At 50.7% G+C, this 16,027-nt stretch overlaps 1 protein-coding gene across 1 annotated transcript in view; it reads right to left on the reverse strand.

The window, feature by feature from the left end:
• The window catches only part of LOC141132476 (histidine--tRNA ligase, cytoplasmic-like), a 57,142-nt gene that overhangs the window by 17,913 nt on the left and 23,202 nt on the right, over positions 1–16,027 (reverse strand). Inside the window, exons 6-8 of the mRNA XM_073620877.1 lie at positions 13,845–13,952; positions 13,067–13,165; positions 9,401–9,494 (exon numbers count right to left, since the gene is read on the reverse strand). Coding sequence (XP_073476978.1) covers positions 9,401–9,494; positions 13,067–13,165; positions 13,845–13,952 — 301 coding nt within the window. The remainder of the gene's footprint in view (positions 1–9,400; positions 9,495–13,066; positions 13,166–13,844; positions 13,953–16,027) is intronic.

Below are 16,027 nucleotides of genomic sequence, written 5' to 3' on the forward strand. Positions count from 1 at the left end.
GAGAAGAGGAAACTCCAATTTCTACTGGGAGAAGAGGAGCCAACGGTAAAAATTGCTGCCCAATATGTGACAGCGTGTCACCGACTCAGAGGGACATGAAAGACTGAGGACTTAAAAATCCTTTACACGGACTTATGCCCATTCCCTTCTATATTACCCCCTACACCCCCCCCCCCCCCCCTCTTTTTCTTATAGAAACTCAACTGCTTTGGCAATGCTAACATGTATGTGGTCCTGCCAATAAAGCTTGTTTGAATTGAGAGAGAGGGGGGGAGAGAGAGAGAGTGACAGGGAGCGTGACAGATAGGGGGCTGAGTGAGAGAGAGAGGGGGTGAGAGAGAGTGAAAGGGAGAGGGAGAGAGAGAGAGGGTGAGAGAGAGAGAGGGAGAGAGAGAGAGGGTGTGAGAGAGAGGGGGGTGTGAGAGAGAGAGGGTGTGAGAGGGGGGTGTGAGAGAGAGAGGGAGTGAGAGGGAGAGGGTGAGAGAGAGAGAGAGAGAGAGAGAGAGGGTGAGAGAGAGGGGGGTGTGTGAGAGAGAGAGGGGTGTGTGAAAGAGAGGGGGGTGTGAGAGAGAGGGGGGTTGTGAGAGAGAGGGGGGGGTGTGAGAGAGAGTGGGGGTGTGAGAGAGAGGGGGGGGTGTGAGAGAGAGGGGGGTGTGAGAGAGAGGGGGGTGTGAGAGAGAGGGGGGTGTGAGAGAGAGAGGGGGGTGAGAGAGAGAGAGGGGGGGGTGAGAGAGAGGGGGGGGTGGAGAGAGAGGGGGGGGTGAGAGAGAGGAGAGGGGTGTGAGAGAGAGGAGAGGGGGTGTGAGAGAGAGGAGAGGGGGTGTGAGAGAGAGAGGGGGTGTGAGAGAGAGAGGGGGTGTGAGAGAGAGAGGGGGTGTGAGAGAGAGAGAGAGAGGGGGTGTGAGAGAGAGAGGGGGTGTGAGAGAGAGAGGGGGTGTGAGAGAGAGAGGGGGTGTGAGAGAGAGAGGGGGTGTGAGAGAGAGAGGGGGTTGTGAGAGAGAGAGGGGGTGAGAGAAAGAGAGGGGATGAGAGAGAGGGGGTGTGAGAGAGAGAAGGGGGGGTGAGAGAGAGAGGTATGAGAGAGAGAGGGGGGGTGAGAGAGGGGGGTGTGAGAGAGAGAGAGGGGGTGAGAGAAAGAGAGAGGGGGTGAGAGAAAGAGAGAGGGGATGAGAGAGAGGGGGGTGTGAGAGAGAGAGAAAGAGGGGGTGTGAGAGAGGGAGAAAGAGGGGGGTGTGAGAGAAAGAGGGGGGTGTGAGAGAAAGAGGGGGATGTGAGAGAAAGAGGGGGATGTGAGAGAGAGAAAGAGGGGGATGTGAGAGAGAGAAAGAGGGGGATGTGAGAGAGAAAGAGGGGGGTGTGAGAGAGAGAAAGAGGGGGGTGTGAGAGAGAGAAAGAGGGGGGTGTGAGAGAGAGAAAGAGGGGGTGTGAGAGAGAGAGAGAGGGGGGTGTGAGAGAGAGGGGGGTGTGAGAGAGAGAGAGAGGGGGGTGTGAGAGAGAGAGAGAGGGGGGTGTGAGAGAGAGAGAGGGGGGTGTGAGAGAGAGGGGGGTGTGAGAGAGAGAGAGAGGGGGGTGTGAGAGAGAGAGAGGGGGGTGTGAGAGAGAGAGAGGGGGGTGAGAGAGAGAGAGGGGGGTGTGAGAGAGAGAGAGAGGGGGGTGTGAGAGAGAGAGAGAGGGGGGTGTGAGAGAGAGAGAGAGGGGGTGTGAGAGAGAGAGAGAGGGGGATGTGAGAGAGAGAGAGAGGGGGATGTGAGAGAGAGAGAGAGGGGATGTGAGAGAGAGAAAGAGGGGGATGTGAGAGAGAAAGAGGGGGGTGTGAGAGAGAGAAAGAGGGGGGTGTGAGAGAGAGAAAGAGGGGGGTGTGAGAGAGAGAAAGAGGGGGGTGTGAGAGAGAGAAAGAGGGGGGTGTGAGAGAGAGAAAGAGGGGGGTGTGAGAGAGAGAGAGAGGGGGGTGTGAGAGAGAGAGAGAGGGGGGTGTGAGAGAGAGGGGGGTGTGAGAGAGAGAGAGAGGGGGGTGTGAGAGAGAGAGAGAGGGGGGTGTGAGAGAGAGAGAGGGGGGTGTGAGAGAGAGAGAGGGGGGTGTGAGAGAGAGAGAGGGGGGTGTGAGAGAGAGAGGGGGGTGTGAGAGAGAGAGAGAGGGGGGTGTGAGAGAGAGAGAGAGAGAGAGGGGGTGTGTGAGAGAGAGAGAGAGAGGGGGTGTGAGAGAGAGAGAGGAGAGGGGGGTGTGAGAGAGAGAGAGAGAGGGGGGTGTGAGAGAGAGAGAGGGGGGTGTGAGAGAGAGAGGGGGGGGTGTGTGAGGAGAGAGAAGAGGGGGGTGTGAGAGAGAGAAAGAGGGGGTTGTGTGAGAGAGAGAGAAAGAGGGGGTTGTGTGAGAGAGAAAGAGGGGGTTGTGTGAGAGAGAGAGAAAGAGGGGGTTGTGTGAGAGAGAGAGAAAGAGGGGGTTGCGAGAGAGAGAAAGAGGGGGTTGCGAGAGAGAGAAAGAGGGGTTGCGAGAGAGAGAGAGAAAGAGGGGGTTGCATGAGAGAGAGAGAGAGAGAAAGAGGGGGTTGCGTGAGAGAGAGAGAGAAAGAGGGGTGTGAGGGGGGGGTGAGAGAGAGCGGGGGTAAGAGAGAGGTAGCGAGAGAGAGGGGGGGGGTAAGAGAGAGGTAGCAAGAGAGAGGGGGGTAAGAGAGGGGTAGCAAGAGAGAGGGGGGTAAGAGAGGTAGCGAGAGATGGAGGGGGTGAGAGAGAGAGAGAGAGAGACAGAGAGAGAAAGGGAGGGGGTGAGTGAGAGGGAGAGAGAAAGGGAGGGGGGTGAAAGAGTGAGAGAGAGGTGGTGAGAGAGAGGGGGTGAGAGAGAGAGAAAGAGGGGGTGTGAGAGAGAGAGAAAGAGGGGGTGTGAGAGAGAGAGAAAGAGGGGGTGTGAGAGAGAGAAAAGAGGGGGGTGAGAGAGAGAAAAAGAGGGGGGTGAGAGAGAGAAAAAGAGGGGGGTGAGAGAGAGAAAAAGAGGGGGGTGAGAGAGAGAAAAAGAGGGGGGTGAGAGAGAAAAAGAGGGGGGTGAGAGAGAGGGGGGGTAAGAGAGAGGTAGCGAGAGAGAGGGGGGGTAAGAGAGAGGTAGCGAGAGATGGAGGGGGTGAGAGAGAGGGGGGAGAGAGAGAGACAGAGAGAGAAAGGGAGGGGGTGAGCGAGAGAGAGAGAGAGAAAGGGAGGGGGTGAGAGAGAGAAAGAGGGGGTGTGAGAGAGAGAGAAAGAGGGGGTGTGTGAGAGAGAGAGAAAGAGGGGGTGTGAGAGAGAAAGAGGGGGTGTGAGAGAGAGAGAGAAAGAGGGGGTGTGAGAGAGAGAGAGAAAGAGGGGGTGTGAGAGAGAGAGAGAAAGAGGGGGGTGTGAGAGAGAGAGAGAAAGAGGGGGTGTGAGAGAGAGAGAGAAAGAGGGGGTGTGAGAGAGAGAGAGAGAGAGAAAGAGGGGTGTGAGAGAGAGAGAGAAAGAGGGGGTGTGAGAGAGAGAGAGAAAGAGGGGGTGTGAGAGAGAGAGAAAAAGAGGGGGTGTGAGAGAGAGAAAAAGAGGGGGTGTGAGAAAGAGAGAAAAAGAGGGGGTGTGAGAGAGAGAGAGAAAGAGGGGGTGTGAGAGAGAGAGAGAAAGAGGGGGTGTGAGAGAGAGAGAGAAAGAGGGGTGTGAGAGAGAGAGAAAGAGGGGGTGTGAGAGAGAGAGAGAAAGAGGGGGTGTGAGAGAGAGAGAGAAAGAGGGGGTGTGAGAGAGAGAGAGAAAGAGGGGGTGTGAGAGAGAGAGAAAGAGGGGGTGTGAGAGAGGGAGAAAGAGGGGGTGTGAGAGAGGGAGAAAGAGGGGGTGTGAGAGAGGGAGAAAGAGGGGGTGTGAGAGAGGGAGAAAGAGGGGGTGTGAGAGAGGGAGAAAGAGGGGGGTGTGAGAGAAAGAGGGGGGTGTGAGAGAAAGAGGGGGATGTGAGAGAGAGAAAGAGGGGGGTGTGAGTGAGAGAAAGAGGGGGTGTGAGAGAGAGAGAAAGAGGGGGTGTGAGAGAGGGAGAAAGAGGGGGGTGTGAGAGAAAGAGGGGGGTGTGAGAGAGAGAAAGAGGGGGATGTGAGAGAGAGAAAGAGGGGGATGTGAGAGAGAGAAAGAGGGGGGTGTGAGAGAGAGAATGAGGGGGGTGAGAGAGAGAGAAAGAGGGGGTGAGAGAGAGAGAGAAAGAGGGGGGGTGTGAGAGAAAGAGGGGGGTGTGAGAGAAAGAGGGGGGTGTGAGAGAAAGAGGGGGGTGTGAGAGAGAGAGAGAGAGGGGGGTGTGAGAGAGAGAGAGAGGGGGTGTGAGAGAGAGAGAGGGGGGTGTGAGAGAGAGAAAGAGGGGGTTGTGTGAGAGAGAGAGAAAGAGGGGGTTGCGTGAGAGAGAGAGAGAGAAAGAGGGGGTTGCGTGAGAGAGAGAGAGAAGAGGGGGTTGCGTGAGAGAGAGAGAGAAAGAGGGGGTGTGAGAGGGGGGGTGAGAGAGAGCCCGGGTAAGAGAGAGGTAGCGAGAGAGAGGGGGGGTAAGAGAGAGGTAGCAAGAGAGAGGGGGGTAAGAGAGGTAGCGAGAGATGGAGGGGGTGAGAGAGAGAGAGAGAGAGAGAGACAGAGAGAGAAAGGGAGGGGTGAGTGAGAGGGAGAGAGAGAGAAAGGGAGGGGGTGAAAGAGTGAGAGAGAGGTGGTGAGAGAGAGGGGGTGAGAGAGAGAGAAAGAGGGGGTTGAGAGAGAGAGAAAGAGGGGGGTGAGAGAGAGAGAAAGAGGGGGGTGAGAGAGAGAAAAAGAGGGGGGTGAGAGAGAGAAAAAGAGGGGGGTGAGAGAGAGAAAAAGAGGGGGGTGAGAGAGAGAAAAAGAGGGGGGTGAGAGAGAGAAAAAGAGGGGGGTGAGAGAGAGAAAAAGAGGGGGTGAGAGAGAGGGGGGTAAGAGAGAGGTAGCGAGAGAGAGGGGGGGTAAGAGAGAGGTAGCGAGAGAGAGGGGGGGTAAGAGGAGAGGTAGCGAGAGATGGAGGGGGTGAGGGAGAGAGAGAGACAGAGAGAGAAAGGGAGGGGGTGAGCGAGAGAGAGAGAGAAAGGGAGGGGGGTGAGAGAGGGGGTGAGAGAGAGAAAGAGGGGGGTGTGTGAGAGAGAGAAAGAGGGGGTGTGAGAGAGAGAGAAAGATGGGGTGTGAGAGAGAGAGAAAGAGGGGGTGTGAGAGAGAGAGAAAGAGGGGGTGTGAGAGAGAGAGAAAGAGGGGGTGTGAGAGAGAGAGAGAAAGAGGGGGTGTGAGAGAGAGAGAAAGAGGGGGTGTGAGAGAGAGAGAAAGAGGGGGTGTGAGAGAGAGAGAGAAAGAGGGGGTGTGAGAGAGAGAGAAAGAGGGGGTGAGAGAGAGAGAGAAAGAGGGGGTGTGAGAGAGAGAGAGAAAGAGGGGGTGTGAGAGAGAGAGAGAAAGAGGGGGTGTGAGAGAGAGAGAAAGAGGGGGTGTGAGAGAGAGAGAAAGAGGGGGTGTGAGAGAGAGAGAAAGAGGGGGTGTGAGAGAGGGAGAAAGAGGGGTGTGAGAGAGGGAGAAAGAGGGGGTGTGAGAGAGGGAGAAAGAGGGGGTGTGAGAGAGGGAGAAAGAGGGGGTGTGAGAGAGGGAGAAAGAGGGGGGTGTGAGAGAAAGAGGGAGATGTGAGAGAGAGAAAGAGGGGGATGTGAGAGAGAGAAAGAGGGGGATGTGAGAGAGAGAAAGAGGGGGATGTGAGAGAGAGAAAGAGGGGGATGTGAGAGAGAGAAAGAGGGGGATGTGAGAGAGAGAAAGAGGGGGATGTGAGAGAGAGAAAGAGGGGGATGTGAGAGAGAGAAGAGGGGGGTGTGAGAGAGAGAAAGAGGGGGGTGTGAGAGAGAGAGAGAGAGAGAGGGGGGTGTGAGAGAGAGAGAGAGAGGGGGGTGTGTGAGAGAGAGAGAGGGGGGTGTGAGAGAGAGAGAGGGGGGTGTGAGAGAGAGAGAGAGGGGGGTGTGAGAGAGAGAGAGAGAGAAAGAGGGGGTTGTGAGAGAGGGAGAAAGGGGGTGTGAGAGAGGGGGAGTGAGAGAGAGGTAGCGAGAGATGGAGGGGGTGAGAGAGAAAGAGAGGGGGAGAGAGAGAGGGGGGAGGGGTAGAGAGAGAGGGGGAGGGGGGTGAAAGGGGGGGGGGGAGAGGGTGAGAGGGGGTGATTGAGAGAAGGGGTGAGACACCTTGTCTATCCCAAACTCTCAACAATGTGGCCTGAGAAAATCTCAATAAAAAACATAATCAATGACTCCAAAGAAAAACATGTTGGAGAATGGAGAAATGAGCTAACAAACTTCAAAAAACTAACTAACTGTTTACCAGTCATTGCAGAGAGACTACAAACTGGCCCCGTACCTGTACGTGCTACAAGACCCCAAAGACAGACAGACCCTGAGCCTATACAGGACTGAGCGCCCACAGCCTGGAAATCTAATTAGGACGGCACAGACAGACCTACAAGCCCAGGGAGAGTAGACTGTGCCAGCAATGTGACCAGGGGTCCTGGAGGATGAGGACCACTTCCTGCTACATTGGCCAAAGTACTCATCAGTGAGGGACACTCACTTCCAAAGACTCTCCACTCTCATCCCAGACTTCAATTCTATAGAAGAGAAGAGGAAACTCCAATTTCTACTGGGAGAAGAGGAGCCAACGGTAAAAATTGCTGCCCAATATGTGACAGCGTGTCACCGACTCAGAGGGACATGAAAGACTGAGGACTTAAAAATCCTTTACACGGACTTATGCCCATTCCCTTCTATATTACCCCCTACACCCCCCCCCCCTCTTTTTCTTATAGAAACTCAACTGCTTTGGCAATGCTAACATGTATGTGGTCCTGCCAATAAAGCTTGTTTGAATTGAGAGAGAGGGGGGGAGAGAGAGAGAGTGACAGGGAGCGTGACAGATAGGGGGCTGAGTGAGAGAGAGAGGGGGTGAGAGAGAGTGAAAGGGAGAGGGAGAGAGAGAGAGAGAGGGTGAGAGAGAGAGAGGGAGAGAGAGAGAGGGTGTGAGAGAGAGGGGGGTGTGAGAGAGAGAGGGTGTGAGAGGGGGGTGTGAGAGAGAGAGGGTGTGAGAGGGAGAGGGTGAGAGAGAGAGAGAGAGAGAGAGAGAGAGAGGGTGAGAGAGAGGGGGGTGTGTGAGAGAGAGAGGGGTGTGTGAAAGAGAGGGGGGTGTGAGAGAGAGGGGGGTTGTGAGAGAGAGGGGGGTGTGAGAGAGAGAGGGGGGTGTGAGAGAGAGGGGGGTGTGAGAGAGAGAGGGGGTGTGAGAGAGAGAGGGGGTGAGAGAGAGAGAGGGGGGGGGTGAGAGAGAGGAGAGGGGGTGTGAGAGAGAGGGAGAGGGGGTGTGAGAGAGAGGAGAGGGGGTGTGAGAGAGAGGAGAGGGGGTGTGAGAGAGAGAGGGGGTGTGAGAGAGAGAGGGGGTGTGAGAGAGAGAGAGAGAGGGGGTGTGAGAGAGAGAGGGGGTGTGAGAGAGAGAGGGGGTGTGAGAGAGAGAGGGGGTGTGAGAGAGAGAGGGGGTGTGAGAGAGAGAGGGGGTGTGAGAGAGAGAGGGGGTGTGAGAGAGAGAGGGGGTGAGAGAAAGAGAGAGGGGATGAGAGAGAGGGGGTGTGAGAGAGAGAAGGGGGGGTGAGAGAGAGAGAGAGGTATGAGAGAGAGAGGGGGGGTGAGAGAGGGGGGTGTGAGAGAGAGAGAGGGGGTGAGAGAAAGAGAGAGGGGGTGAGAGAAAGAGAGAGGGGATGAGAGAGAGGGGGTGTGAGAGAGAGAAGGGGGAGTGAGAGAGAGAGAGAGGTATGAGTGAGGGGGGGTGGGAGAGAGGTATGAGTGAGGGGGGGTGGGTGAGAGGGATGAGTGAGGGGGGGTGGGTGAGAGGGATGAGTGAGGGGGGGTGGGAGAGAGGGATGAGTGAGGGGGGTGGGAGAGAGGGATGAGTGAGGGAGGTGGGAGAGAGGGATGAGTGAGGGAGGTGGGAGAGAGGGATGAGTGAGGGAGGTGGGAGAGAGGATGAGTGAGGGGGGTGGGAGAGAGGGACGAGTGAGGGGGGTGGGAGAGAGGGACGAGTGAGGGGGGTGGGAGAGAGGGACGAGTGAGGGGGGTGGGAGAGAGGGACGAGTGAGGGGGGTGGGAGAGAGGGACGAGTGAGGGGAGTGGGAGAGAGGGACGAGTGAGGGAGGTGGGAGAGAGGGACGAGTGAGGGAGGTGGGAGAGAGGGACGAGTGAGGGAGGTGGGAGAGAGGGACGAGTGAGGGTGGTGGGAGAGAGGGACGAGTGAGGGAGGTGGGAGAGAGGGGACGAGTGAGGGAGGTGGGAGAGAGGGACGAGTGAGGGAGGTGGGAGAGAGGGACGAGTGAGGGAGGTGGGAGAGAGGGACGAGTGAGGGAGGTGGGAGAGAGGGACGAGTGAGGGAGGTGGGAGAGAGGGACGAGTGAGGGAGGTGGGAGAGAGGGACGAGTGAGGGAGGTGGGAGAGAGGGACGAGTGAGGGGGGTGGGAGAGAGGGATGAGTAAGGGGGGTGGGAGAGAGGGATGAGTAAGGAGGGTGGGAGAGAGGGATGAGTAAGGAGGGGTGGGAGAGACAGGGGATGGGAGGGGTGAAAGAGGGATGCGTGGGGGGGGGATAGAAGGGTTGCGTGAGGGGAGGGATGCGTGAGGGGGGGAGGGGAGGGATGCGTGAGGGTGGGGGGGATGCGTGAGGGTGGTGGGGGAGGGATGCGTGAGGGGGGTATAGGAGGGTTTGCGTGAGGGGGCGGATGGTAGGGATGCGTGAGGTGGGGATGGAGGAATGCATGAGGGGGGGATGGGAGGGATGCGTGAGGGGGGGATGGAGGGATGCGTGAGGGGGGGATGGGAGGGATGCGTGAGGGGGGATGGGAGGGATGTGTGAGGGGGGTGGTGGGAGGGATGCGTGAGGGGGGTGGTGGGTTAGAGAGAGGGATGAGTGGGGGGGTGGAGGGGGAGAGAGAGAGGGTGCCGCCGCCTCCTTCTTGTCCTCCAATCCTCTCACTGTCACCGGCAGTTCTGCCGCTCGTCCTGCCTCCTCATCTGCAAACATGGGCACCTTTCACCCTCCTACCAGTCTCCAATTTGAGCCATATTCCTGTCTGAATAATGTGTCTGTCCGAAACCGGAACACATTATTCAGACTGTTCCTATATGACCTGCAGCCTCTCATAGGGCCCCCTAGTGATCCCGGGTGCCCGAATGGTCAGTCCGCCCCTAGGTGGTAGTAATGTTGTAGCCAATAGCCGCAGCACAGTGTTTGCTAAAGCCATTACTTTTGACATCCTTCGTGCTTTTTCCAGATCAGTGACTCAAAGTAATAAAGCCAGATATTGTTTTTAGAAGGTCACATTCTGTATTTTTCTCTAATGGTCCTTTAAATAGTGTACAAGAATATTATTCGGTACCGCTTTTGCTCACCGTTATTTTGGACGTATTCACCAATCAAGTCAGCAGCTTCTGGAGCAAGGCCCTTCTCCCCAACCATTTCATTCTTCACCTCTTCCCATGGAGTCTGCAAAAAAAAAAAAAAAAAAAAGTACAGTGAGTCTTACTATGGGTGGCATCCTCTAACAACTCTGATGCAGTCCTAATCATAAAAATACTGCAAATAAATCCCCACAAAAAATAGTTTTTTGATAATCAACCACAAAACTGAGCAATTTTAAACTGAGCTGTTTCTGACTTTTCCTCTGAAGATAGAACATGCCCAGCACCCTGTTCTCTTGTGAGCCCTATTACTGTCAGGGAACCCACATATTAAAGGACCAAAGTGCAATGACTGGTGTTTTTCGTACTGGATGAACGCATGTCACTGCTTGGGCACATAGAAAACAAGCCCAGAGGTTCGGTGCTGTGAGCTGCAGTAAAATGCAGACATGCAGCATTTCACCACAGCACACAGATAGGCACTACATGTCACCACACAGCAAAGCAACGCACTGCACTGCTGTGCGGAGTCACAAATGAAGTGTCACTATGGGCACTTCAAATAAAGCTAACTGAACTGACAGCACTGCTTACACGCAAAAGGCAGTGTGAATGGTATCTCAGGAGGCAGACATCAATCAGAAGAAAAAAAATAAAAAAATTACACACAATAAGTGTTGAAAATTTATATAAAACGCCTTAAATCCATACATGCATTAGGCGTCTTTGCAAACAGACAATGGTAAGAGAAAAGTTTTATAACACTAAACTAATGAAATATGAATTGTTTACATATTTGTTTTTCAGTGTTCACAAAATTTTAAGTGTGAATACCGGTATTTGTTATTAACATTTAGTATAAATTGATTATGAGATAAAATCAGAATTGCCATCCTAATTCTACAGACACCCAGAAAATCTATGGTTTGAAAAGGGGAGTTTTACTGAACTTTCACCTTTAACAATCTTTTAAGCCTTTAATGTGATGGCCATTGAGTTAAAAGATGTCAAGTGACCCACAGGTCAAACATTATGGAATGTGAGCTCACAGCAATAAATCTCATGACTCAAGTCTACAACTGATAAAGACCAACTCAAGTCACATAAATTAAAGCTGACAAAACTGTCTCCCTCTACATCTTCAATTGAAAAATTCAGACACTAGGTAGATAATCTTTCTTGAATAGTATAGGACCTTGAAGAAAGGGACATACCCTAAAAGCTTATCCTGAAAATTGTAAATGCAAATAAAAATAAAGTAGCACCGACAGTACTCAATTGTTTCTGTTGAATAGTATACACAGTCCTCTCTTTAGTGTCAGATCTCAAAGTAAAAAAAATCCTGTAACCCGTCAAAAAAAAAAAAAAAGCCCCCCCAAATCTATACCAGACCGTTGTGGGGGGTGTGCAGGCAGGGGGCTTATCGGAATCTGGAAGCCCATCTTAAGAAAGGGGGGGCCCCACATCCTGGCCCACCCCCCCATGTGAATGAGTATGGGGTACATACGCTACACTAAATGAGTAGGGGTACCCCTACTAATTTAACCCCCCCCCCCCAAAAAAAAAGTGTAGTGTAAGAAAAACAGGAAGCAGTTTTTGACAAGTCCATTATTAAAAATGAATAATTTCCCCCATGGCGGCACCAACGTCAATCACGTTGACCTGATCAAAAAAAATAAACCCTTTCCCCCACGAAGGCTACCACCGTTCTGGCAGCTCTGGTGTCTGACAGTTGTTACACAACTATGGGGCGTGGTAATGCGGTAACGTCACCCGATGAATCTGCTCCTTTTTTACATCACCACCCCAAGCATGAGGGGTCTGTGACGTCACAAGGGGGCAGGTCTCTGGGTGACTTCACCACATAGCCATGCCCCATAGTTATATCAAAACTGTCAGACAATGGAGCTGCCAAAACGGGAGCCTTTGATGTGGGAAGAGCGTTTTTTTGTTGTCTTTTTCTTTTTAATGGGGTCAGTGGCGTCCATCGTGATGGACGTTGGAGCTACTACGGGGAGTGGGGACGGGATTGAGGGGACATTCGAGCGCATGCGCCACTGACATCAATTTTAATAAAGGACTTGTCAAAAACTGTCTCCTGTTTTTCTCACACTACACAGGTTTTTTTTTTTTTGGGGGGGGTTAAATGAGTACCCCACACTAATTCACATGGGGGGGGGGGGCAGAATCTGGGGGCCCCCTTTCCTAAAGGGTCGGGTGGGTTTAGGGGGTGAATCGCTGTACTAATATCGCACACCGTATCTACTCGAGTATAAGTCGAATTTTTCAGCCCCTTTTTTGAGGCTGAAAGTGCCCCCCTCGACTTATACTCGAGTCACCGCCGTCTGCCTACATGATCAGCGTGTTATGCAGGCAGACAGCGGCCAGCGTGTGCTACATTACACTCGGCAGCGGCTCTCACTGTTTAAAACCCGCGCTTCCTCGTCTGTGACAGGCAGTCAGTGCACAGCCTATCACGGACATTCTCTCATCCTCGTCCGTGGTATGAGGATGAGAGAATGTCCGTGATAGGCTGACAGCTGGGAAATGGAGTTTTCTGCCTATCATGGACGAGGAGGCGTGGCTTTTGAACAGTGAATGGCCGTCACACACGCTGATCGATGCAGAGCGGCACGCGGAGGATGCACAGGACACAGGTAGGATGCACACAGACACATGCACACAGGTACATATACACATGACACATATGCACATATACACAGGACACATGACACATGCACATATGCACAGGACACAGGGAGGTATACAGCTGCAGATGGGCATTGTTGACCCTCTTTTTCCACTTACATTAGCTGCTGCATTTCTCACCCTCGTCTTATACTCGGGTCAATAAGTTTTTCCCATTTTTTTGTGGTAAATTAGGGCCTCGACTTATACTCGGATCGACTTATATTCAAGTATATACGGTAGTTAGCACAGCGGCTCTGACCTGAGCGGGTAACATAGGAATTGTACATAACTAGCATTGTACATTTTTTTTTATCATGCTGACAATCTCTGACAGATTTTTTTTTAAAGCGGTAGTAAACCGTGGACAAAAAAAAAAAAAACACACCTGCAAGACAACAGCATAATGTGCTAGTATGCATCGCATACTAGCACATTATGAAACACTTACCTTAGAACGAAGCTCCCGCAGCGCACCTGGTCACCGCTGAGGAAGCTGACATGTTCTCTCTGCGTTTCTTCTGGGATTTCTGGCGCTGTGAGTGGCCGGAGTCGCGATGACGTTACTCTCGTGCATGCGCGCGGGAGCCCTCCATTCCGGCAGGACACGCTGGACCTGCAGAGCGCATGCGCCACTGACATCAGCAGCTGCATGCAGGGTCAATATCTCCTAAACCGTGCAGGTTTAGGAAATATTCTTTTTACCTACAGGTAAGCTTTATTATAGGCTTACCTGTAGGTAAAAATCACCAAGCGGGCAATACAACCGCTTTAACACAGAAAAGAAAATTCACATCCAACCCATCCTAATAAAAAAGGCAGATCTCTTACCACCTATCAAACCCTGGGAGAGAATTGCCTTTCTATGGTCAGCCTCATCTGTTAGGCAAGCAAAACCAAACAATGCACATACTCATAATCACACAGTGGCAAGGCCTAGGCCTGTCACAACACTCTGCAAACATTTACCTTATCCAGTTTGTCCACTGAGGAGCAGATTGTACGGAACTTACTGTCTGGTACACCACAAACTGCAAACATGCCATCCAAAATCCTTCTGTCATTCACCTGTAATGACATCATAAAAATACAAACTGAAAAAAAGTCACACAGTTACAGTCCATGGTCTTATTAAGTGCATAACCAGCTTCTAAAATAAATGATCCCTGTATGCAAAATAGAAGGATGCAGACTATATAATATAGTATTTTGGCTGTGAAATTTTATATTTTGCAAATGTCCCAAGTAAAGATGACATCTGTTAAAAAAGATGACAGGTCTATACCGCTGACCTTTGACGACACTGTCCTCTTGCCATGGTACCTGACATTAAGCTGTTCCTACTACACATCGCAAAGACTCTCAGGTCAACCTTGTGGATTCTTCCTCCTCTCTCTCCCCCTTTTCTCTAACTTTTCTTCCCTCCCCCTATGGTTATGAAGCTCTTGTTGTCACACAGGACACAGCCTTTATCCAATGTCTCCCTAAAGCATCCTCTTTCGGGCTTGCTGAACGACCAGACCTCACCTGAGCTCTCTCACAGACTTACATTAACGTAAGAGATCGAATTGTGTTACTCATTGTTCACTCTGCATACAGACCAGCCTACGCTTCGATAAGCTTCACTCCCTTTGTACGCTTATATTCAATTAACATCTCAGTTATATATAGCTCTCAATAAAATCCTTTAAGAAGAGAAAAAAAATAAAAAATAGATGACAGGTTTAAAATAGATTTGATGAAATACCTTGATACTGAACTCTCCCAATTCCAGTTCACTGAGAATTTCATGAACAATCTTCAGACATTCAGCATCAGGAATCATGGGGTCATACTGTCCTGCAATGTCAAAATCCTGCAACAAACAGCAAATGCACACGCAGTCTCTTTATACATCTTGTGAAAAAAATTATAAATATAATTTCTTCTGATGTGAAGGGGGAAAATGTAGTTAAGATATACTATGGTATTGTAAAACACTTGTGCCTAGGTAATATGTGGCAATATATTTTAAGCCGCTGCTGTCAATACTGTCCCCACTGAAGGGCAGGTTAAAAATTGATAAATAATAAACAGCGCCTACTCCACCTAAAAATCTATACTAGATCCCAATGTAATACTCCGTATCTGTGACTTGTACCTTATCTATATCTTATTGGATGTGACAACAGTGGATGTAAACATATAAAGTGCATATATGGAGGACTGTATGAACTAAAGTCCAATGTGAATAATCAGGTGATACAATTAATTAAAAATAAATATATAGTGACAATTTAAAGCGCATATAGTGTGGCCCTGCTTTTGGTAACGTCGCACATAGATGACAAAATGCGTATACCTCACTACTAGCCCAGATAGTAAAACGCACGCTAAGCATTAAGTACCGTCCACGTCTCTCACAGGAGTAGGGCTGATGTTTTGGTTTTGTGACGTCCAGTTCTGTCACATTAACAGTTTTTTAATATTCACATGAGTTTTTTTATTATTAATTCTGCTGCTGTTACACAATAAATCATCTGAGGATTTTATTCTATGAGGAGTTTCTTTTCCATATACCACACATTGCACAATTTTGCCCTTGGGGCCCTGGAATCCCCATCGGAGGTAACCTACCATAGGAGGAAGCAACCGGAGGATATCGTACTGAGATTGGTCCCCATAATTGACCTACAAGCACAGTAGACTCCTTTTGCTATAAGGCAGGGGAGTGCAACATATCTGGTGAGTGCGGATCTTTACAGCTGCCATGAGGTGGATGCATTGACACTGATGGAACATGGAGCACTACAGCACTGTTTTCTAAGGAAAATAATTTTGCACAGCCATCACTATATGCACTGTAAATTGTCACTATATTTATTTTTAATGAATAGTATCACCTGATTATTCACATTGGACATTGGTTCATACAGTCCTCCATATATGCACTTTATATATTTACATTTACTGTTGTATAATTTGTCACATCCAATAGGCTATAGATATCCATATGATATAGATAAGGTACAAGTCACAGATCACATTTGGATCTAGTATATATTTTTAGGTGGAGCAGGCGCTGTTTATTATTTGCCTATTTTTAAGATATACTATGCTCGCACTCAGCACACAGTAGAAATATAAAAACAAGTCTAGCGTAGTTAAAAACAATTATTTAATTTTTTTATAGCTTATTCATTGAAAGTACATATAATGAGATCCAAAAATGACGAAGGACATTTTGGTTTTCAGTGTGCAGTTCTTCTATAGCCGCTGCTCTGACTCTGAACTGTGTTGTATGAGGCGCTGAAGTACCAGACAATGGGAAAAAAAATCCACAAAGTTAAGTCCCTTTAGAAAAGTAAAAACCTAAAAAGGTAACTTAATTGGAAGAGCCAGAAATTAATTGGAAAAAAGGTCAGTATATGGCTATGTCTGTCTGTGCTTGTGGCATTGAAACCACATCTTCCATAGGGATGTACGCTAACACATGTAAAACACGCATAAACCCACACTTCAAACGTGTTTAAAATTTATAGCATCTAAAACGTATAAGACTTTTTTTTAACACTTCCTGAAAGTTTTTCATTTCCAGCTTGATTCTATAAAAGACCAATTTGGGGAGAATGCAAGGCTTTCGAGTGAGGTTGGGTTCACAACTATGCGAATTGGATGCAGGAATCCCCACATCCAATTCACATAGCAGGAGATTGTGACCGGCCATCTATGGAGCCAGTTGACATATCTCCGGGGCAGCTGCAGAGTGCACTGCACACTGTGCGTCTTTGGCTCCATTTCAGGGCTGAATTTAGGCAAAGATTCGGCCCCGATTCGTCCCTGAACCGGAGACGCACATCGTTCCTGTGCGATCCGCAGCTGGTTCCAGTGTGAACCGAGCCAAAAGCTCTGCACAGTTTCCTTCCTTTTTGGCTGATTGAGTGAACCAAT

Source organism: Aquarana catesbeiana, linkage group LG03, assembly GCF_042186555.1.
Source record: "Aquarana catesbeiana isolate 2022-GZ linkage group LG03, ASM4218655v1, whole genome shotgun sequence".
Lineage (NCBI taxonomy): Eukaryota > Metazoa > Chordata > Amphibia > Anura > Ranidae > Aquarana > Aquarana catesbeiana.